Source organism: Fusarium coffeatum (genome assembly GCF_003316985.1).
Source record: "Fusarium coffeatum strain FIESC_28 chromosome Unknown BRIP53273_contig_136, whole genome shotgun sequence".
Classification (NCBI taxonomy): Eukaryota; Fungi; Ascomycota; class Sordariomycetes; order Hypocreales; family Nectriaceae; genus Fusarium; species Fusarium coffeatum.
The window spans coordinates 315,448-337,787 of NW_022157929.1; the positions used below are offsets into that span (position 1 = coordinate 315,448).

Below are 22,340 nucleotides of genomic sequence, written 5' to 3' on the forward strand. Positions count from 1 at the left end.
ATTAACTAGAATTTACTTCTTGTGCTACAAGTTTACTCTTGTGTTTCCAGTAATTCAAGTTTACAGTTACTGGACAAATTCACTAGCGGCTAGGCTCCTGCTGTATGCAGTGTTTTCTCGAATCGCGGGGCAGGAAGGAAGGAGTTGTCGGTCCATTCACGTGCTTTCCTTTTGTTTTTGTCTGGACCCCTTTTTTTCCTTCTTAGAACATTCGTCGCCGAGCAATGACGCCAGCAGAGCCTCAGAATATTAAACGACCACTTGCTAAAGATGGACACTTGTTCCTTCTCTTTTCTCCGTTGTTATGGATAGGCCAAATATTACTATGACTTATCAAGACAAGGAACCATACTGGCCATGTCCACTACGGGGTGACTAGCTGCTTGGCCGTCTTGAAGCATCTGTGCTCAAGTTCAAACAGCTTCTTCCTGTACTGTCTCTATCAATTGATTCGGATTGAGCTGCTGTTTTTCACTCCCTTCTTCAATTGACGCCCTTTATTAACTCTAGTGATAGTTGGATACTTCATCCGTGAGAGAAACCGTATACTCTGAAGACCAAAGGTCATGAAAGAAGCAACCAACTTCAGGATGGCTTACCCTAAACTTGAGACAGGAAAACCGGAGATGATGACTTGTCTGAACGTGATGTGTCGAAACAAATGGGATGCTATGCTTGAGAATTACCCGCTGTGTCGGATTATCGATTGTCGGTGTAGTTCTTTTCGAGTGTCGTGCTGTTCGCTTCTAGGGTACGGAATAGGCGAGGAGTCCAAGTTCCTCTGTTCTATAGAAAATTTGACATACACAGCGAACGTCCCATTCTTAAGCAATGGAATACAACGGTTTAAGCTTATGGGTTCTAGATCAATTCACGGATATAATTCGGCGTCTCACCTCTCTTTTGCCGCGAAAACCCATCATCGTATGAGTCTTTGTTTATTATGACCCATCCGCAAAGTTGGCTTTGCGGGCCGATACGACAAGACATGACCAATCCGAAAATTTGTGAGTCTTTGAAATACACTGCCACCGCCGTGAAGGCTTCAGTGCAGCTCCTCCGTGACAAATATGGGTGGGTTTTTCAAGTAATAGTTGCGCATCACGACCCATTGAAGTACATGTAAGACCCCAATGTAAAAAACTGCAAATGTTGCATCGACAGGCGGGGAGTTCCCATCTCCCCGGTCGAGAGAAACAGAAAGAGAAAGATTCTAGGCCAGCTCAAGACCCGAAAGTTTTGGTAGATCTGTTTCAGTGCCGTGATGTTCTCGGTGTTATTCGAGAATCGACGGATATACCGACATGAGACCTGCAGCCAGCTTGCGTTGTGTCAGTCGAGTAGTTGAGAGAAGTGGTTTTTATGACAGATTGGTGGACAATGCTTGAGATAGCATGTAGCATTCGGCATTTTTAGATGCGGAGGCATGATCGTTTCAGGAAAGTTGGCTGTGAGAAGCAACGGCCAAAACGGCGAACGAGCGTCTGAGGCCGAAAGCCATGGCGAGCCGCTGCTATGGGTCTAAGGGTTCTCTCCCACTCCCACTTTCTCGCGCCGATACGATACGATGGATACATATGATTGATCCTGGGTGGGATGCAACTCTAGATTGCGCAAGAGGGGAGAAAAAGAGATCAGGCGACGTATGCGTTGCTGTGCGTAGATAGTTAGTTTCGGATAAAAACCGAATACATAGCAATGAATTGCCTAAGCTGTTGACAACGAGATAATATTTCAGTGACTACTTGATCTAAGATGAGGTTGTTGATAGACATGATAGGGCAGATAGCTCCTAGTCGGAGTGAATTTGGGTCTAAGCGAAAGGGTTGACTCGATGAGATCGAGTAACAGATTTATTCTGCAGAAGGCGACTAAGCTCAATTAAGTCGGAGGCGTAAGTACCGGTATCTTCAATCGCATCGCTGCGGTGATAAGGAAAGAGATTCTGGCCAATTGGGAGGTCTCGTTTATATCCGCCCGGGGTAATCGCCCCTCTTGTGGCATGGCTTAGGCCTTTGATAAGTGAAATGGGAAGTAACCATCTGCAGGGCATTTCCAAGCCCAGCCGTACCTATGCGCATGCGTTCACTGCGACTGCCCCCAGGAACAACAGTAACCCAATTGTATCTCCATTCATTTTTCTTACAGGTGAGCAAAAAGGATTCTTTTTTTCTCTGGGTCATAATTACCTAAAAAGGATAGCAATGTCGGGGAAACGTCTTACCGTCTACGTCAACGTGAGCCGAAAGAAGCTGTCGCAGCCACTCATACGGTGATACCAAGCATTTGCTCCATGGATTTAGAGTCTCGCATGTGGGGGCACCCACTAAAAGAGGACCTGGGTCCCTTGTAACTCGACTCACCTCTCCGCAACGTGCTATTCTGTGCCGACAGAAGCGCATGTACCTATCCTTGGTGCCTTGGTAAACTGGAGGAGAATGTAGATGAATGAATCATGTCTAACTGAAGATACTTGGAATCTTTGAGGATGACGATGCTGTAAGTATGGGAGGGAAAAGTGAAGGGTAGACCAGATACAAACAACATCTCAACTACCGGAGATGCAAAAGTGCTTATCCCTTCAACTAAACCTACCACGGATAATGTAGCCACGGCAAACCCATCCCGGTACAGGTACGTCTTCCCAATGTACATACATAACAGTCGGCTAGTTATCTACAGTAGCAACGGTCGGGTCTGGGGATGACGATCATGCTGAGATAGTGGCTGACTGATAACCATATCCTGCATTCTGCCCAGACACAGACACTCCAAGGAGTGCATCCTAGACAAGACACCAACTGTTGGTGGACCTTAGGCCCTTCCTTCATACAGGAACCTGCACCTCGGACTTATATGGGGAAATGTCAATCATCAAACCATAAATACCAGCTCGCCCGTCACCCTCGACGACCGCCTTTTCCAAGACAAGAACGCGGTGGAGAAGATCCAGTCGGTTCCCTCCTACTATTCTATCCTAATTAGTCCATCTACCTATTTCTATTACGATACTACTATCACATCATCATCCTCTTCTTTCACCTTGGATTTGATCCTAGTCCACGTTGTTGTCACCTGCACGTCATAGCCCCTCGTCCAAGGCTTTCGAGTAACAATACAGAAAGTCAATTGCTTTTTAAGTTACCGCTAGATCTTATAGCTTTTTGTTTATTCTTCATCGTTTCTATACACACATCGACATCATGGAGACCAGATCAAGATTCAAGGTCTTGTCCGATAAGATTGGCGTCCCAGCTGAGCCTGGCTTGACAAGCACACAGCTTATGGTACGAATGCCTTACACCAAGTTTTATAAGACTCTACCCTGAACTTATACTGCGACGCGATCAACGATGACGGAATTATACTAATACTCTCACACAGCTTACGAACCATGATCTCGCACCCGTTGACAAGGAGCGTCGACAATGGGGTCCCTGGAACTTTGTCGGTTTCTGGATCGCCGATTCTTTCAACATCAACACTTGGATGATTTCTTCAGCCATGATTGTTAACGGACTTTCATGGTGGCAGGCATGGCTCTGTGTCTGGATCGGTTACAGTATCACTGGTCTCTTTGTCGCAATTAATGCGCGACCTGGTGCTATCTACCACATCAGTTTCCCCGTTATCAACAGAAGCGCTTTTGGTATCTGGGGTGGATTGTGGCCTGTTCTGAACCGAGCTGCTATGGGTATGTCTTGATCCTCTCCAAATATGCGATGTATTGCTAATACAGAATAGCTTGTGTCTGGTACGGAGTTCAAGCTTACATTGGTGGAAACTGTGTCTATCTCATGATCCGATCTATCTGGAAGTCGTGGGAAAACGTCCCTAACACTTTCAGTGCGGATTCTGGCACAAGCACTCCTCACTTTGTTTCCTTCATCATCTTCTGGCTCTGCTCTCTTCCTGCTCTCTGGTTCCCTGTCCACAAGGTCCGACATCTCTTCACCGTCAAGGCCTACGTCGTTCCCGTTGCTGGAATCACTTTCCTCGCCTGGACGATTTCGCGTGCTGGTGGTATCGGTCCCATCATCAAGCAGGGTAACACTGTTCATGGTAGTGATTTGGCTTGGGAGATTGTTAAGGGCATCATGTCGTCGATCTCCAACTTTGCCACCCTCATTGTCAACGCCAGCGATTTCTCCCGATTTGCGCAAAAGCCAAAGGACGCTATTCTTCCTCAGATCATCACCATCCCCATGGGTTTCGCTGTCACTTCCTTCATCGGTATCATCGTTTCTTCCGCTTCGACTACGTTGTATGACCGAGCTATCTGGAACCCTCTTGACTTGCTCGATGAGTTCATCAACGATGGAAGCTCTGCTGAGCGCTTCGGTGTCTTCTTCATTGCCTCAGCTTTCGCCCTCGCTCAGCTCGGAACCAACATCGCCGCGAACAGTGTTTCGGCCGGTAACGATTTGACTGCTCTTCTTCCTCGCTGGATCAACATTCGACGTGGAAGTTACATTTGCGCGTGTCTCGGTCTCATGATCTGCCCCTGGCAACTTCTCAAGGATAGCAACGAGTTCACTACCTACCTCTCCGCCTACAGTGTGTTCCTCAGCTCCATCGCTGGTGTCATGGTTTGCGACTACTACATTGTCCGTAAGGGATACATCGAGGTCAAGGAACTCTATGACGCTCGCAAGGAAGGTCCTTACTACTACACCGCTGGTTTCAACTGGCGAGGTTACGCTGCTTACATTTGCGGTATTCTCATCAACGTTGTTGGTTTCGCCGATGCCGTCGGTGCAAAGAACGTCCCCATCGGCGCCGTCCGCGTTTACCAGCTCAACTACTTCTGCGGTTTCGGTGTCTCCATGATAGTCTACTATCTTCTGTGCAAGCTCTCACCGATCCCTGCGACCAGCGACCGATGGATGGAAGTTGGCGAAGATGCTGATGAACTCCAAGCTGCATACGGCTCTAGAACTCCTTCTTACGACGAAGAGAATGCGACAGGCGGAGATGCGCCAAAGGGTACTGATGAGACGAAACATTTCTGAGTTTAAACATGGCATGGAGTTATTTATGATGGATATTCGATGATGTAAATTTCTTTTCTTTTCGCTGGATATATACTGGATGCCGAGCTATTTGCCGGATGATGAATACATGAACACACTGTTCTTTGGATCTCTATACTTCTGTCTCCCTTTGCCTCTTACTGTGATGAATATTGAGACGCATAGTCCTCTAGGCCAACTAACAGATAGTGCCTTACTGAACATCACTTCTTGCGATCGGCTCTATTCTGTTTGCGCAACTTCCTCCACGGGCGGACTAGCTTCTTAGACTTCGACTGATAGGTCTTTCTTCAAGCCCCGTTGGCTCAGTGGTAAAGCGTATCACTAGTAATGATAAGATCACTGGTTCGATTCCAGTACGGGGCAACTATCTCTTCGAACATCAGTTATGTGGCGTTCCTCCCTTTTTGCGCATTCATCTAAACGAGTATCGCTGACGCGCATTATCTTTTGCGAGCTGTGTAACTCTGGGGCGGAACGGCACGAGCGCTTAAACGATTTAAGGTTAATGCAGCATGACGTCAACCCGGGCCCTTTGTGCATCCAAACTTCATGATCTCTTCGGCGAACGGTGAAAGTGAAACAGATCAGCAGCTGCTGACGAGTCTTTTTTGTTTCGTGCATGCGTAAGGCTGCATGTCATTTACGCGGTGAAGAGATCTGATACATAAGTTCTTGGTATTTTGCGGGGTAATTGTATACGACGTGAGAGGTTGCACCAGTGATTATCACATGAGATACTAGCATAATGCTTGTCTAGCCTTGTCTTAATATTGCCTACTTTGAAAAGAAGCGAACGCTATCTTTTGAGTCGTTCCTCCGAACGAACGAGAGGGTGCAGCACGGGAGTTCCCGTACTGCCACGTGCAGGTATTAAATTGGGCAACAACCACCTAAAAAGAAACCATCACAACACCAAGAGAAGCATTGATTAATACATGTTGGTGAAGATATAGAGCACAAACAGGCAAAAATAAGACTTGATTGAATCACGTGCCCCGTACTGGAATCGAACCAGTGATCTTATCATTACTAGTGATACGCTTTACCACTGAGCCAACGGGGCTTATGAGGTGATTCCTCGCTTGTTGAAGGGTCGTCTGTACTTTGAGTCTATATAGTCTCTAAGAATTAAAAGGCCATCATGTTTTGCTCGTCTGTTAAGGGGAATCAGAGAGGAGCGTGTCGTGGATTTCTATAGTGTTTTTGGCGAACATGTATTGCGTCATACACAACTCTATGCACTGGCCACCAGTATTACGATGATCGGAACATTCAAGGCACATGGTAGTAGACCTGGCAACCAATCTATTATGGATGTAAAGGTTCATTAGCAGCCTAGCTTTTATATCTATTTTCGGTATCAGGCAACACAGGCATATGCATACAATTATCTTGCTACTGTTTGTGCATCTTACTGAAATACGGATTTTAGAAACTGACGACTACATGTTTACCCTACATAATCAGACATCTGCAGGAGGACAGCATAGAAGAACCAATGTCTGAAATGGGATGGAACTCTAGAATGAATAAAATCAAGAGTACGTACTCCAGCGGTGGAATCGGCATTTGAAGTTTTCTCTGAATCCTAGTCATGTGGGCTCTTCACCGTCCCCTCTTCGCACTGACATCGCGCTTTGAACCGGTGACTTTGCAAATTTGTTCAGCTGCTTCTTTCGTACTTTGCTCTCATATCTATTAACTCCAATGAGCTTACTATATCTCTGGATTGAATAGTGGAAGGTAGGCAACTTCAGAAGATCTTTATCAAGCAAAACAGTGTATAAGTGATATTGAAGGGAGACCCACCCTTTTCACGATTTCATTTCAATGACTATCAGTAAAGTTTGATTCGTAGATATTAGTTAGTGTATGCAACACAAGAAGAGTCAGTTGACATGAAAAAGTGTGTAGATGCGGTATTAATGACGCCGTTGGACATTTTGGGCATAATTTGTTATCTGTTGCTGGGCAGATATGCCGTTTGGACTTGTACTTTGAATTTTCACTTACACACGTTGACCTCTATATGTTGTCATTTGTAGTTCAAACCTGTAGCAATCAACCAATCGTTTGAACCCTTGCTTTTGGCTCAGTTCGAAGAAACTAAGCAAGAACAGCAAGAGATCTTCAACAAATCGCAATGTTGATACCAGAATAAAGAAAAGCTAAATAGATACTTGAAACGGTGTTTAATGTCCGGGTTTGACGGACCACTGATTTATAACGGGAGAGTCCACTAAAGCAAGGCACATTTGGGGGACACCCCACCACTGCGGATCATTCTCCGGCCCGCCTTGACCAATACCCCGCCTGAGAAGGAATTTGTGGTCGCCAAAAAAATGACCGATATCGTCGCGACCATTTTAGAAAATTTTTCTAGAGGTTACACATTCTGATACAAGTCAAGAGCTTAGACTGAGTGTAGATACACTCGATTGTTCGATTTTTCAACCTCTCCACGACCTCGACGTGACACTTTATTCAACATGTGTGGTGTTTCGGCTATTTTGGTCAGTCTCGAGTTCCTTCTCTTTACAAAATATTGCCCCTCCCCCGCGCTCAGAAAAGAGACCCTTGCCCGTGCTCGGACTTGAGACGGAAGTGCCCTACCAAAAGAGCAACGAACAATGAAACATTACATGTAAACACATGCTGACTGCTTATACAGCTGGGCGACCAGGAAGCCACTTCCGCCGCTATCGATTTGCACGAGTCTTTGTATTACCTCCAACATGTTAGTCACCGATCGCAAACAAATTACAGATCGAATCGCGAATATCGATCATAGGAGGAACCGATGCTGATAATTGGAATAGCGTGGACAAGATGCTGCAGGTATTGCTGTTTGCCAGGGAGGCGGAAGAGTCTCCCAATGTAAGGGCTTGGGAATGGCCAGCAAGGTCTTTGCTGATGGCAAACGCCTCGAGCACCTTCCCGGCTACATGGGTATGGCATTGCGACACAGAGATGAGACAAAAACTAACTTTACAAAGGCCTGGGTCACGTCCGCTACCCTACCATGGGAACCGCTTCTGCGTATGTGTTACAGCAAACATGATGTGTGCACAACTAACAGTGACACAGCTCTGAGGCTCAGCCTTTCTACGTTAACGCGCCTTTCGGTATCTCCATGAGCGTCAACGGCAACCTTGTAAACACCGAATACCTCCGCAAGTTCCTCGATGAGGAAGCCCACCGACACGTCAACTCCGACTCCGACTCCGAACTCCTGTGCGTAATCGCAGCTCGCACTTACTCGAACGACAATAGCTGATATGTACCAATAGCCTCAACATCTTCGCCCACGGACTCCAGCAGCTCGGCAAGACTCGCGCCAACTCTGAAGACATCTTCACTGCCCTCAGCGATGTCTATGCTAAGTGCCAGGGTGCTTTCGCCTGCACTGCCATGATCGCTGGTTTCGGTATCCTCGCTTTCCGGTGAGTTATGCTGATAGTTCACAACGACGTTCAGAGTCTAATTCTAAACAGTGACGCCAACGGTATTCGTCCTCTTGTCATTGGTTCTCGACCCTCCGACACTCTCCCCGGCGCCAAGGACTACATGTTCGCATCTGAGTCTGTCGTCTTGAAGCAGCTCGGTTTCGACGACATTATGGACATCCTTCCTGGCCAGGCCTGCTTTTTGCAAAAGGGCTGCCCTCCCAAGTTCCGCCAGATCATCAACGACAAGCCCTACACCCCCGATTGCTTCGAATTCGTCTACGTTGCTCGTCCTGATTCCACCATGGACGGTATCTCTGTCTACCGCAGCCGACAGAACATGGGAGAGAAGCTCGCCAAGAAGATTCGTGATGTGCTCGGAGAGAAGGGTGTTCAAGAGATTGATGCTGGTATGTTACATCTACGCGTTTTCTTACACTGAATTGAGCTGACATGCCCTCTAGTTATCCCCGTGCCTGAGGTATGCTGAGTGATAGCATTTTTCAGTCCTATATCATGAAACTAACTGCCTTGTAGACAAGCAATATTGCCGCTGCTACACTTGCTGAGAAGCTTGGCAAGCCTTATGTCACTGCTCTCATCAAGAACCGATATGTCCAGCGAACATTCATTCTCCCCAACCAAGCTCTCCGAATGAAGAGTGTCCGCAGAAAGCTCTCACCCATCGACTCTGAGTTCCGCGGAAAGAACTTGATCCTTGTGGATGACAGTGTCGTCCGTGGAAGTAAGCAAAACAAACTTCATGTCACAGCCTAATACTGACTAAATACTAGCTACATCACGACAAATTGTCCAGATGGCAAGGGAAGCTGGTGCTGTTAAGGTTATCTTCGTCTCAGCCTCTCCCGAGTGCATACATCCTCATATCGTACGTTTGCCCCAATTGTTGTATTTGTGAATGATGCTAATAGTTTTTGAAGTATGGTATCGATCTTGCGGATCCAGTTGGTAGGCTTCCCTGATCCATTTCGAGTTGCTGTGTTGCTAACAATTCATAGACCTTGTTGCTCACGGTCGAACGAACCAACAGATCGCCGACTATATTGGCGCCGACGAAGTCATCTTCCAGGACCTTGATGGCAAGGACGGACTGAAGGCTGCTTGTATGGAAGCAGCCGAGACCACAAGCAAGGTTGAGGACTTTGAAGTCGGTGTCTTCTGCGGAAAATATGTCACAGAAGTTCCCGAAGGGTACTTCGAGCACCTGAGCGATCTCCGAAACGGAAAGAAGAAGGCGAAGGCTGCTTTGAGAGAAATCAAGGCGGGTGGTGATGAGGGTGGAAACATCGTCGTCAGCTCTGGACCTACAAACGGTGCGCCTGAGTCTGATGATCGTGAAGATATCAGGTGAGTTCCTATCAGTGATCTTCACTGTTTGCATATACTGACGTAGTGAACAGCATTCACAATGTGGCGAGCGAGCAGAACGCAACGTCATAAACGTGAACGGTGAGGCTGATAAGAACACCGGTGAAAAAAGATCGAATAGAAAGGCCGACAAAGAGAAGAACAACTTCGAGTCATCGACGAGATGAAGAACTAAACAATTGGGGCTGAGAACATCAGCGACAGTCCGAAAAGCTATGATGAAAAAATAATGTAGCCTCCAGAGTTGTCAGCCAGCCAGAAAATGGATATCAGGATAGAACACCGACGCTGGCTGGCAGCTCGGTGAGGCACCAACGATACTAGAGATGCCGCAAGGCAGAGATTAGAACGAGATATGAAAAGCCAGAATTTATGAGCGTTGTTTGAATTATTGCTGCTATCAGCCTCCTCGCGTCAGTCGATCTTGTGCTCCGCTTCGTCAGGTTCGGAGTTGCCCTATGGCCCCAGATTGTGGACTCGTGTGCCAGGTATTAAGGGACCGCCACGATGTTATGTTGAGTGGGTTAGGATGAATCAATGGAATCCGCCGTGATAGTGATCAGAACGATGCGTTGTGTTGCACTATCGAATATCTAGTTCAAGCCTATGGCTTGCTTAAATCCCACTATAGGAAGCATACCCCCGCCAATTCATGCAATTTGACCCATTGGATGGATTATTGAGGGGAAACAAGTACGGTGAGCAAGGTGAAGAAATCTAAACTATCGTGAAGGTCCATCATGATAATTTCTTGGTGGAGTTGTTGAGAAGGTGGGAGGAGCCTCATGAGGAGACGCCAAGGTTTCTCCGATCAAACAGACCCAGACTAGCTCAAGAGGATCCTCCTAGAGGGGAACCGACATGCCAGACGAGTTAGTTGGAGATGGTTGGAGAGCATAAATATATGGATCTCTGTTAGGGCCAGACCGGTCATGCCAAGATGAATCCCTAGCAGCATGACTAAATGACAATAACAGTGGGCAGTCCCTGGTCGTCTACTTAAGTTAGTCAGATGCTAAGCTACAAACAAAAGAAGGAGCCAGATCAAGACCAACACATGCTACAGATATTTCAGTAGCAGTAGCGACCAGGTACGTCAAGGGTGCATGCGGATCGTTAGTATAGTGTGTGCCGTGGCGGTTCATAAGCTCCGTGGACGGTGGACTCCATCACGATCTCCAACGCATAGAAGAAAAGAAGAAAAAATGTATCAGGGTTCCCCTCACAATGGAAGGAAAAAACAAGGTCGTGGAAGAAAAGAAAAAGAAGAGCTGATTTCCGAATTGGGCGGTTGTGCCACCTCTGGCTGGACGGTCCCATCCGGACCCAGGAATGACAAGCTTTCTACCGACTCTGATGGAACTTCCATGATGCAGGTCCCGGAGGTTCGGCTGCACGATATGTCGTTTCCTTGCCCTTTCGGGGAGCGTTGGCATCGGCTTTAGTCGGGGGATTGGGCTGGTAAACGTGGGGCTTTTGGCCAGAAGTGAGTTGAACAAGAGGAGAAAAGAAAGACAGGGCAAGGTAAGGCGAGCATTGGATTCATTGGGGTATATGCTGTAATCTGATATGGGGTGACTTATACAATTACATCAGTACTATTCAAGATGCTGGACACTATTGTCGTCTTTGATTGGGACCGAGTCATGAGATCTGCTCTAGCACTATAGACTATACCCTGCTGGGCTGTATCGTACCTCTGTAGAGATCCTGGTCACTCAGTGCAGTGCATTGCAGCATTCACCCAGGCTGGGCTTCTAGACAAAATCTGACCTGGCCTGGTTCATTCATAGAAACTTCTATACCGAGGCGAGGCTCGATCTGGATTATGATCTATTTCGGCGATTGCGTGCTTCGCCTACTATACTCCCCAGCTGGATATTCTTCTCCAATTGCTTAGCAGAGTCAGTTAGTAGTGAGACCGGCCCATTATGAGAACGGTACCTGTCGTCGCTCAATCTTCTAGTTAGACTGAATTCAACTAATAGAGAGTGTCGCGCCTTCTCTTTCTCTTTACCCCTCCATTCTCTTCCCTCCCACCTTCCATTGTCTACATACTTACCTCACTGGGTTGCGCTTGCCTTACCTCACCAATTAGTAGTCTACCTACCATCCATCACACCTGTACCTTAAAGCTAAGGTACCTACCATACATTCCTACCAACTGCTCCATCCCTCCATTACATTACTTCTCTCTTCCGTCACAACCTTTTTTATTCATCATCATCATCATTACCTACCTACTCGTCTTACTTTTTATACCCCCGCCTTGCGCCCCGTACGTCGAGTACATTGACTCAAACCTCTTTGTCTCAGTGTCCATCATGAACCTTCTGTAACGACCCGCTCGTTACACCCAAACCGCTGCCTCGCCCGCCCCAAGAGCTCGAGCACGACCTGGACCTAGTGAAATCCTAGGACAAAACACCAGCACAAGACCTGTCAAGCTGCTGTGTCAGCACCCGGCGCATGCCGCCAAGCAACACAAAACCGTGTCATAACTGCCGTCGCCGACGCCTGCGCTGCGACCGCTCATGGCCGACATGCCACAAATGTGCGGTTTCAGGGCAGGAATGCCTCGGGTATGGCAAGGTTTTTGTCTGGACCCAAGGCATTGACTCTCACGGCAATGTCAATCCGCCTCCAGGCCGCAGGCTTCCCGACGATACTGATTCCTCCGCCTCGGCTTCACCTCCGGGACATCACCAACCGAATCAAAATCATCATCATCATGACCGTCCGAGACCCCAGCCTCAACCCGACTATAGCGATCAGCACCCGTTGGCGCGCTTGGTTCAGCAAGCCCAGCAGGCCGCTCAAGAGGCAGAGGAGTTGAAGCGACATCAGCAACAGCCGACCCCACAGAGTGACGAATCTGCGGCCTCAAGCGATGCCAATATGCCGTGGCCTTCTCCAGGCGCACTTACAGATCCATTGTTCCAGGATCTTGACCGCACATCGCGATTCTACCTAGCGCATTGTAGGTCTTGGCTCTAGCCCTTACCTTAATCGATACTAATGCAAGTCCCAGTCTCCGAGAGCGTCTGCAAGGATCTCGTGGTCCGAGACACGCCTGAGAGCAATCCATTCCGAGAGCTGATACCCTTGACGCGGAAGCACCCGCTTCTTTTTCAGGTTCTTATTGCGACTTCAGCTATCCACTGGTCCAATGTCTTTCGCCGCGTTACCAAAATCCCCAATAACATTCCCAATCCCGGCGATTACCTCTCTGTGTTACGCTCAAAGGATCTCGTCACACACCAAGCGCTGATCGATGCCTTGACAGCTAAGCAAAAGGCCATGAGCCACCTCAGGGAGGTGCTTGATACCCTTGACCCGGCGGGTAGTGAGGTGGCACTGGCTGCTATGCACTTTTTTATCAAGTTTGATTTGATTGATTTGGACAAGTCGGATAATCAGAGCTGGAGGGCCCACCTTGAAGGCGCTACGAGCATAATGGCACTTCTTAACCCGGATAGTAACCCCGACGCATCTAGTAGAATGCTGCGGGACCGGGTCATTACTGACAGCTTCATGTAAGTTGAACTTCTCTGCTATACGAAGTGGATACTGATTTTTTCAGCTATAACATTCTGGGCTCAACGTTGACCTCTGGCGGGCTTGCGGCCCGAGTGGCAAGGCAAGCTTTCCAGTTTCTACCTGTCATGAAACGGGTAGAACTGACGAGTTACTTATCTTGCCCCCCGGAGATCCTCAATATTATTCTCTCTGCATCTGAGCTGTCGCATGAAGTGCCTTGGACAGACCAGTCATTGGGGGTGGCAGACAAGGCACTTGCATTGATCGACGAAGCCCTTGCTGTTGATATTGCAGCTTGGGCGGACTATCTACGGCAACATAATCTCACGCAAGACCTCAATAGTCGAGTGCGCTTAGCTGCAGCACACCGGTCGGCGGCATGCCTCTACATCCTCCAAGCGCTACCGCTAGTTCGGTCATTGCGTCCTATTGATACCGATTTTCTGCTCCAAGACGTTTTGAGCAATTTAGCTCTCATTGATGAGAACGACCCATACTTCAAGGCCTCCTCGTGGCCAACGTTCGTTGCAGGGGCTGAGACACGAGACCCTGAAAGACGCACTTGGACCCTGTCGAGATTGTTGTCAATTTGGCAGATTTGTCCGTGGGGGTACCTGTTCACGGCAATTGAAATGCTCAAGGCAACGTGGGCGATGCAAGATACACGCGGCACAGACAATGTCAACTGGCTACATGATTTACGTGGGATGGGATTTGAGAACTTGATCGTTTAAGAAAGATGATATGATGCTTTGGTTACAGGGTGTTTTCGGTTCCAGTCCATATACGGATATACAATGTGGTGTATTTTTAGCGTCGGAGCAAAAGTTGACTCTTGTGTTTTGTCCTAGGGTTCATGAACGTTCGGTTGCAAGCTCGGAGTACGAAAGAAAGAATTAGCTAATGATTTAGAGGAACGCCGCGTGTTTTGGCCAGCTGTTCACAATGTACTGCAATGCTAGTCTAGAGGATAGAGGTGTTGGGCGCCGGGATGGTTGACTTTGCAAATGCCGGTTCTAGACCCGTCGAATCTCACGATGGCTTCACCGAATTCAACAAGCTGCTTTTCTAGGTAGCCGTGGGATTTATCAGTAGACCCCACTATGTATACTACCTGAATATGGATGATGATAGTTTTTTCCTGTCACTTGACCTAATTTGTTCGTTCAACTTGTCCTCATCATTACCCGCGAGTCTCTGTCGACCCTGTCTTACGGCTTTGACCGAGGTCTGCAGTCAACCTCTGCTCTCTGCCCTCCGACCAGGATCTAGCATCTCAAGGGTCCTAGTCAACTCGTAGAGCGGCGCTCCACTGGCTAGAAGAACTAGAGAACATGCGGCTTCGACAAAAGTGGTTTGAGCTTGAAATCTCGGCCGAGACACCTGACACATTTTGGCGTGTCCCTGCCGTCTTGCGCCTATCACATCACCTATCATTCCGTGCCGTACAAACGTTCTCTCACGGAACTGAGTGCGTCACACACGTATAGGACAAATCTCACTTTTTCTGTTAGATCAACGTTGCACTGCAGCAAAGCCAAGATTTCTCTTTTCTCCTCTATGCATGGTGATGATACCCCTCATTGTATTTGCGATGCGAGGACTTGAGGCATCGAGTAAGGTGACAGAAATAGCGATTCATTTTCCACCAATAGCTTACCAGCCGGTTGACTCGCCATATCTGACATCCCTCAGGCATTTCTAATCCCGGACAGGATACACCGGTATGGATGCAGTACCTTTGTATATGCACATAGTACGTTATCGCACGTAGATCTGAGGCCGGTTTACTTTGCATGGACACATTTGATTGGATGCCAAGAGAGAGCAGAGGCTCAAAGGAGAAGGTCAATGGTCAAAGAGAGTGGGGTCAGATCTCCTACCCGTGTTGTTCCTTCCCTACCGTTGTGAATTATGTCTCAGAAATTCTCAACACCAAAAAGATGATCACCAAAAGCCGTAGAAGCAAATTCAAAAATACAGGTCTCGGAGGGAGTCGAACCCTCGCTGGCGGAATCAGAATCCGCAGTCATAACCGTTAGACCACGAAACCATCGGAAATTGAGCTGTGAAACGCTTTGAAAATAGATGTTACCTAGGACTTGCAGTTCTCGGGCGTTGGCGACCTTACCTCAGGTATCCGGGCATGATACAGTATATAGGAATTCTGCTACTCTTTCTGATTCGAATGAGTATATGATATACACCACTTGACTTGGTTTTGCGTTGTAAAGAAGGCAGAGAGATATCTGGTCGGCATTTGTGAACTAAAGCACAACACAACACAATGGCGGTGCCCAATATCCTCATGTAAGAACACTGTAGTAAAATGACACATATGTGAGTCTGTACTTATATTGAGAAGCGCGGGAGGAGTAATGCCAATATGTTGGTGGTTGGTAGTTAGTGACTTTGACCGCCGAGAGCATCTCTTTGAGACACCGACTGCGGAAATCCCACAGCCGACTCGATGTACTGGAGATGCTCGGGTTTAATGGAATCTCATAGCCTCGTAAGTCTTGTTATCTGACATATCATTCGCTGAACGCAATGGAGGTGTGGGATGTGCACAGCTGTGTCATTGGGGAGGTAAGAGACGGAGGTTCAGACATCTTTTACATACTAGCTTAGCCCAGCCCAGCCCAGTCTTTAGCCTATGTCTTATGCCACTCTAAAGCCTAGAAAACACAGTAGCTGTCGTCAAGGGTAGACAAGTTGCCAAACAGCAGTTCAAGTGCAGATCTTATTTAGTGGCCCCTAGCCCAGTGTTGTCTCATCTTGACATTAGTGACGGAATATAATGCTAATTATGACTGCTTCCGTATTCTTTCTCTCCAACTGACTCGTGTCAACAATATGCCAAACAATGAGGGCCCAGCCTGTTCTCTTGTCAAAGAAAGGTTTCATCAGGGGCTAATTGCTCATTCATTAACTTGCTCGAGACTATATACTGCGATGTGGTGTGTTGCAGACTGGCTTACGCGGGTACATCGGCCGAATTAGATGCACTACAGCAAGACTGCAAGGCCAGGAAGCAACTATGGATATATAACAAAGTCCTACAGATATTGCCATATGCAGTCTTGTCTATCGCGCCACATTTTTCAAAATATTGACCTACGGATATAGAAATTAAAAGTCAAGACATTCACTTGCGAGAGACTAAATGCAGAGGATAAGTGCAGGGGACGGCCAGGCACGCAATGTTGGTCGATGGCCCACCAACAAGCCATGATGTTAATCATGAGCAACACCTCGAGAGCCAATCTGGCAGAGGTTCAGATGGATGGTATAGCGACAAAAAGGGATCTCAAGTACGGACAGATTGAAAATAGTCAGATTAAGAATGATCCACGCATACCTCGTGAATGATATACGCCAGCCATGCACCTTGGTCATGATGATCGTTAAGATAATACCCGAACCTAAGCGCCATTCCAAGAAGATGATTGAACCATGGCCCAAGTTGAAGGGGTCCGAAAAATGAAAGTGAAAGGGAAGTGCCTGGCCTAGGTACAGGAACCTACAACTTTAGAGTTGAGGTTCTGGTTTGGGGAGAGAGACAAAGAAAACATCAAGTACCGTATAGGTCCCAAGAGAGTGTGACAAAGGGCCTACCAGCGACGGCTATTCTGATGTTAGCTGGGAATGTTGGCAAATAGCATGCGGCTTACCTGTAGGCTGAGTCGAGCTTCGTCTGGCGACGCTTAGGCTTTAGCCCAGACATTGAAGGCTTTCGCCTTGGGGACTCTTCAGGTGTCTTAGCCTTGGAATCCCGTCCTAGCAATTCAGCTTCCAAGGAATCCAATCCTGACGATGCAACCGACACCGAAGAGTCTCGTGAGGCTGGCGTTCGGCTGCGACTTCGACTACGGTTACGCCCACGGCTGCGACTGCGGCTGCGACTTCGGTCTCTATCTCGATCTCGATGGTGTCGGTCTAATCGCCGATGGTCATCGATGTTACGATGATTTGTTGACCGATGCTCGGAACTATCTTGACGTGATTTACGCCTCTTGGGTTCATAGGTATCACGTAGACCCGAATGACCGTCGTGTGATCCTCTGCGATTTGTGTTGGAGGAGCTACGAGATCTTTGCCTTTTCAATGGTCGTTCAACAATATTATCGTCATCTGGGTGATCTCGTTTGGGGTGTTGTTCAAGGACCTCCCCACTTTCGGACCTTTCACTCCGAACCTTTTCATCGATCCTTGGCGGGATCTCAGTGACTGAATCCCCGCTAGGAAGCTTGCCGTCCCGTACAAACGCGGGGTCGAATTCGACGTCTGACCAATACGGTGTTTCGTGTATGGGTTTGACATATTCCTCGATATTGTCAGCTTTGACATAGTCCGATTCGATGCATATAGCATCCCATTTTCTAGGAAGAAGCACCTCGTCATTATACTCTGCAGGCAATGGCTTGCCGACTTCATCCGGAGGATGATGGGATTCTGGCTCTTTGAGGATGGCCTTCTTCTCCCATTCCAAATCGTCTTCGGTTGCCTTTTCAGGTACTGTTTCTGTTTCTATTTCTATTTCTGGTTTCTGTGAGGAATCAGGTATAGGACTTTCAACTTGAGCCTTCTTAGCTTCAGGTGTCCCTGAAGGTGTACTTGACTTTTGCTTGACAGGAGTACTGGATGGGACCTTTTCCTTTTCATCTTGCTTTGGGGTCGGTGGGGGTTTTGGAAGGTTGGGAGTCTTGGAGTCACGTCTATTATTGCCGTCTTGTGATTTCTGTTCTTGCCGTGGCTGATGCTGGTTCTTCTTTTGTCGATTGTCGTGATTGCGATTGTGTCGGTCATTTTTGCGTTTGTTCCGATGATCGCGAGTGTGGTCCGTGAAGTCTCGACGACCTCTATTTGGCTGTCCATGCTGGTGAGGCTGTGGTGGTTTTGGAGGTAAAGGGGGCTTTGGTGGTAATGAAGCAGGCAAAGACAATGTTGAGGCAGGACTTTGACGTGGCACAGGTGGTGATCCAGATGACCGATTTTGCCATGATTTCGGCGGTGCCGGGGATGGAACAGGAGGTCGCGATGGCGGAGGGTGTCCATATGTAGGTGGTGCACTATGAGGAGGGAACGGGGGTGGGTATGATGGCGGCGGAGCGTGCTGCCCGTATGGTGCTGAAGCAGGCGGAGGGTAATGGGGATAAGGAGGCTGATGAGGTTGATGAGGTTGGTGACCGTAGGGTGGATGGTCTTGACGAGGCGGCGGAGGCCCATACGGACGTGAATAAGACGATGGTCCGGGAGGTTGAGGAGGTGGCGGGGGAGAATTATAAGTGCCCGGTGGTCTTGGGGGAGGCGCTGGTAGACCTGGGGGAGGAGCACCGTAGGAAGGCGGAGGATAAGGATTAGAATATCCTGGAGGTGAGTATCCAGATGCATAGCCAGGCGTTGGGCCGCCGTAAGGGGGATAATGAGGAGGATATGAAGGAGGTCCTCCTGGATAATGTGTAGGCGGAGGAGGACCATAGCCTGGGGGAGGACCGTATTGAGCCACTCCTGGTGCTGGCGCTTGTCCGGGCGCAGGTGCATACTTAGTGATAATAGGACCTTTCGACTTCTTTGGGCCATTATGATGGTCCCTATTACCTCCCTGACCAGGAGTGTTCGAGTTCCTCCATGCAGCAAGACCGCTGTCGACTAGTTAAAACCTGCAAGGCACCAAAGTCCCTGACGAAACTGGGAGATGATGGGTACTTACGCTGGTGTTTCTCTTGTAGGTTCTGGGCATGCGATAGTCCAATGGCCAGCAGCACCACAGTTGTAACATCGAGCCTCTTCTGGCCGAGGTTGGCCAGGAGCTGTATGAGGCATGACTGAATGAAGCGAAGCAAAGTGCTCAAAGAGAAGCTTCAACGCAAACAGGACACTATCCTGAAGAGTAAAAGTGAGGAAACGGTACAGATTATACAAGTCTGTCCGTATATAGAACTGATGGGATGTCAAAGAAGAACGGTAATGACAACGGTCAGCTGGGGTGCGATGCTCAAGCGCGGTCACAGCCAAACCGAAACAAGTTTGAGCAAGCGGAATGAGGCTGGGATAAGTAACACTGTGATACGTTGCACAGCAGGGGCCTCAGCGCGACTGAGAGTCGATGAGAAGCGATGATATTGTGGAATAAGACAGCGATAGCGATACTTTTGGTGATGCTTCAGCCCAAGCTTGTCAGTGGCCAGCGCGCGGTCGCGACATGCGAAAAAGCCCCCTCCCTGAACCGACTCTGAGCTTATCAGAGAGGCTTCATTCAGGGACCATTGAGGGAGTGGGACAATGGGAGAGAGAAAAATATGTGATGAGAGAGATTCTCGTGAATAGAATTGGCGATGAGGCTCAAATTGATTCGATTACCAGAGGAAGGTACAGTACCTAAGGCAATCTGGATGCGATGCTGGTCATTGGTTGATGGCAATGCTGAGGTTGTCGCGTGCGCACGGACCACTTCTCCAGGAAGAAAGAGGAAGGCAACTTGAAAATGAATTAAACTTTGGCTATTCCCGACTATAATTTGCATAATAAATACGCAATAAGGGTTCCCTTGGCATTCAGTAATGAAGTTTTATTGATAAACGAATCAACAATGTAGAATGATTCCCATTCTGTTAATTACATTGAAAGGGCATATGATCGAGCTATTGCAGTAGTCTATAATATAGGATAGCTCAGGTAACTATTATTATAAACACTCCAAATTATTATTTCATTTGTGTAAGATTGATTATACTGTTTAACTTTACTCAGTATAAGGTAAGTTCTGATATCTTGCACTGATTTGTTGTTATGCCAGTATACACAGTAATCTGAATTATACATCGTCCAGTCACAATGTTGCAATATACCTCTAAGTTTAAAATGGGCTTGTTTAAGTACATATCTCTAATACATAACCAAACTTTACGTATCAGATATCATAAAGACATAGACGAAACAACTAGATCTAATCTCATCGCAACATGGATGAGAGCTCACGAGCTCTAGATCTAACTCAAGATGTAGCAAAGTGTGGGGAGTCGACCCGGGCCATTTTCCCGCCGAGGCACCGTCATTCAGCAACTACTAAGCAAACCGCCACTACGTAAAACATCCCACCGCCCAAAAAGCAGCTACCACCACCAACAGCACCATCTCCAAGATGCTGCATATGTAATCACGACCACGAGTTCACGTACACAACATCCCTACTGCTGTAGCTTCGAAGCTTCTCGCTCGCTCCACCTCCGACCGACTTCGCCCCGCATCCATGTGAATACAAGCTGTCTTGATCCCCGATCATGTTGGTACAACCCAAGAGCTCTTCTCTAGACATCATCCTTGCCAGGAGCCGCACTCGACGCCGACACCCTTAATGATACCGATCCTCTACTATACGCTTCTCAACCTTTACGAATACACTTGAATAGCGACATTCACATACCGCTCCTCTCACACACTCGGCATCTATAGTATCGACTTCTACATTCCACAATGCCTGGGCTACCTTGTAAGCGCCCTCCCGAACCGAAGAGGTCCCCAGGCTGACGTTTCTTACCCAGCGTCCGTCGATCTCGACGAGTGCATTTCGCGCTTATACAACAAGGAGTTACTTGCCGAATCAGTCATCGAGGCCATCTGCGCCAAGACGAAAGAGCTTCTTATGCGCGAGTCCAACGTCGTCCACGTCCGCGCGCCCATTACTGTCGTTGGAGATATCCATGGACAGTTCTTCGACCTTATTGAGATTTTCCGCATCGGTGGCTACTGTCCCGATACCAACTATCTGTTCCTTGGTAACCGCCCACGAGCTCGAGATGAATAAAGGAGGGCCTTTGCTGACCACGATGGGGTACAATAGGAGACTACGTTGATCGTGGCATGTTCAGTGTCGAGACAATATCGCTACTAGTGTGCTTGAAATTACGATATCCTAATCGCGTGCATCTGATCCGCGGAAATCATGAGTCGCGCGGCGTTACGCAGTCGTATGGCTTCTATACAGAGTGTTCGCGCAAATATGGCAATGCCAATGTGTGGCACTACTTTACCGATATGTTTGACTTTTTGACGCTGAGCGTTGTTATCAACGATCAAATCTTCTGCGTCCACGGAGGTAAATACAGCTCAACTTTATTCTGGAGGACTACGCTGACATATGACTAGGCCTATCACCCTCTATCCATTCAATCGATCAAATTAAAATTATAGACCGCTTCCGGGAGATCCCCCACGAGGGTCCAATGGCCGATCTCGTTTGGTCTGACCCGGACCCTGAGCGCGACGAATTTTCCCTATCACCCCGCGGCGCGGGGTATACTTTTGGAGCACAGGTTGTTAAGAAATTCCTGGCTGTCAACAATATGTCGCATATCCTACGCGCTCACCAGCTCTGCCAAGAAGGCTTCCAGGTTCTATACGATGACCGTCTCAGCACTGTTTGGAGTGCGCCAAACTATTGTTACCGTTGTGGTAATATGGCCAGTGTGCTTGAAGTTAGCGACACCGGTGAACGTTTCTTCAACGTTTTCGCAGCCGCGCCAGAGAACGATGTACACAAGGACCTCCAACCAGGAAACGAAAAGTCTGCCGATGGCAATGCCCTGCCAGACTACTTCTTATAGACGAAATTATTCATGCGTACACACACCGCTGCAGAGTTAATAGCTCGGGCTTAACGAAATTCACATCAAATATGATACCATGTCTTCAAAGCAGGCATTTACGGCTCGGGCCTGAGGAATAGAGTTGCATAGCATAGAACTTGATGTATATAGGCATTTTTCTTCTGCAGTATCGAAGCTCTAGATTTAGCCACAGGTACCGTCTCGCCGTTGACGAGCAGATGATAGGAAAACAGAGCAAGACCTTTCTCCAACAGAGTTAGGTTTTCTTTTGACTGTATGTGGGGTTAATTTTTTTTCTGTGTATGTTCTTCTCCAAATGT

The 22,340-nt window shown here is 47.9% G+C and overlaps 5 protein-coding genes across 5 annotated transcripts; 4 read left to right on the forward strand and 1 right to left on the reverse strand.

The window, feature by feature from the left end:
- Positions 1 to 3,203: 3,203 nt before the first annotated feature.
- On the forward strand, positions 3,204 to 5,012 carry FIESC28_06336 (uncharacterized protein; the record flags this gene model as incomplete). The annotated part of the gene is made up of 3 exons (XM_031160480.1): positions 3,204 to 3,287; positions 3,385 to 3,694; positions 3,745 to 5,012. The coding sequence occupies 3 exons, from the start codon at positions 3,204 to 3,206 to the stop codon at positions 5,010 to 5,012; spliced, it is 1,662 nt and encodes a 553-aa protein (XP_031015526.1).
- A 2,513-nt stretch (positions 5,013 to 7,525) lies between these two features.
- FIESC28_06337 (uncharacterized protein) lies at positions 7,526 to 9,943 on the forward strand (the record flags this gene model as incomplete). The annotated part of the gene is made up of 13 exons (XM_031160481.1): positions 7,526 to 7,549; positions 7,708 to 7,773; positions 7,856 to 7,985; positions 8,033 to 8,075; positions 8,124 to 8,270; positions 8,327 to 8,479; positions 8,531 to 8,892; positions 8,947 to 8,963; positions 9,020 to 9,227; positions 9,277 to 9,371; positions 9,424 to 9,451; positions 9,502 to 9,850; positions 9,904 to 9,943. 13 exons carry the CDS (start codon positions 7,526 to 7,528, stop codon positions 9,941 to 9,943), a joined length of 1,662 nt encoding a protein of 553 aa, XP_031015527.1.
- A 2,826-nt stretch (positions 9,944 to 12,769) lies between these two features.
- FIESC28_06338 (uncharacterized protein) lies at positions 12,770 to 14,145 on the forward strand (the record flags this gene model as incomplete). The annotated part of the gene is made up of 3 exons (XM_031160482.1): positions 12,770 to 12,851; positions 12,903 to 13,407; positions 13,455 to 14,145. The coding sequence occupies 3 exons, from the start codon at positions 12,770 to 12,772 to the stop codon at positions 14,143 to 14,145; spliced, it is 1,278 nt and encodes a 425-aa protein (XP_031015528.1).
- A 2,880-nt stretch (positions 14,146 to 17,025) lies between these two features.
- Positions 17,026 to 19,237, reverse strand: FIESC28_06339 (uncharacterized protein; the record flags this gene model as incomplete). The annotated part of the gene is made up of 3 exons (XM_031160483.1): positions 17,026 to 17,038; positions 17,086 to 19,056; positions 19,125 to 19,237. 3 exons carry the CDS (start codon positions 19,235 to 19,237, stop codon positions 17,026 to 17,028), a joined length of 2,097 nt encoding a protein of 698 aa, XP_031015529.1.
- A 1,650-nt stretch (positions 19,238 to 20,887) lies between these two features.
- Positions 20,888 to 22,017, forward strand: FIESC28_06340 (uncharacterized protein; the record flags this gene model as incomplete). Its single annotated transcript, XM_031160484.1, has 4 exons — positions 20,888 to 20,903; positions 20,956 to 21,189; positions 21,255 to 21,509; positions 21,560 to 22,017. 4 exons carry the CDS (start codon positions 20,888 to 20,890, stop codon positions 22,015 to 22,017), a joined length of 963 nt encoding a protein of 320 aa, XP_031015530.1.
- Between the last annotated feature and the right edge of the window lie 323 nt (positions 22,018 to 22,340).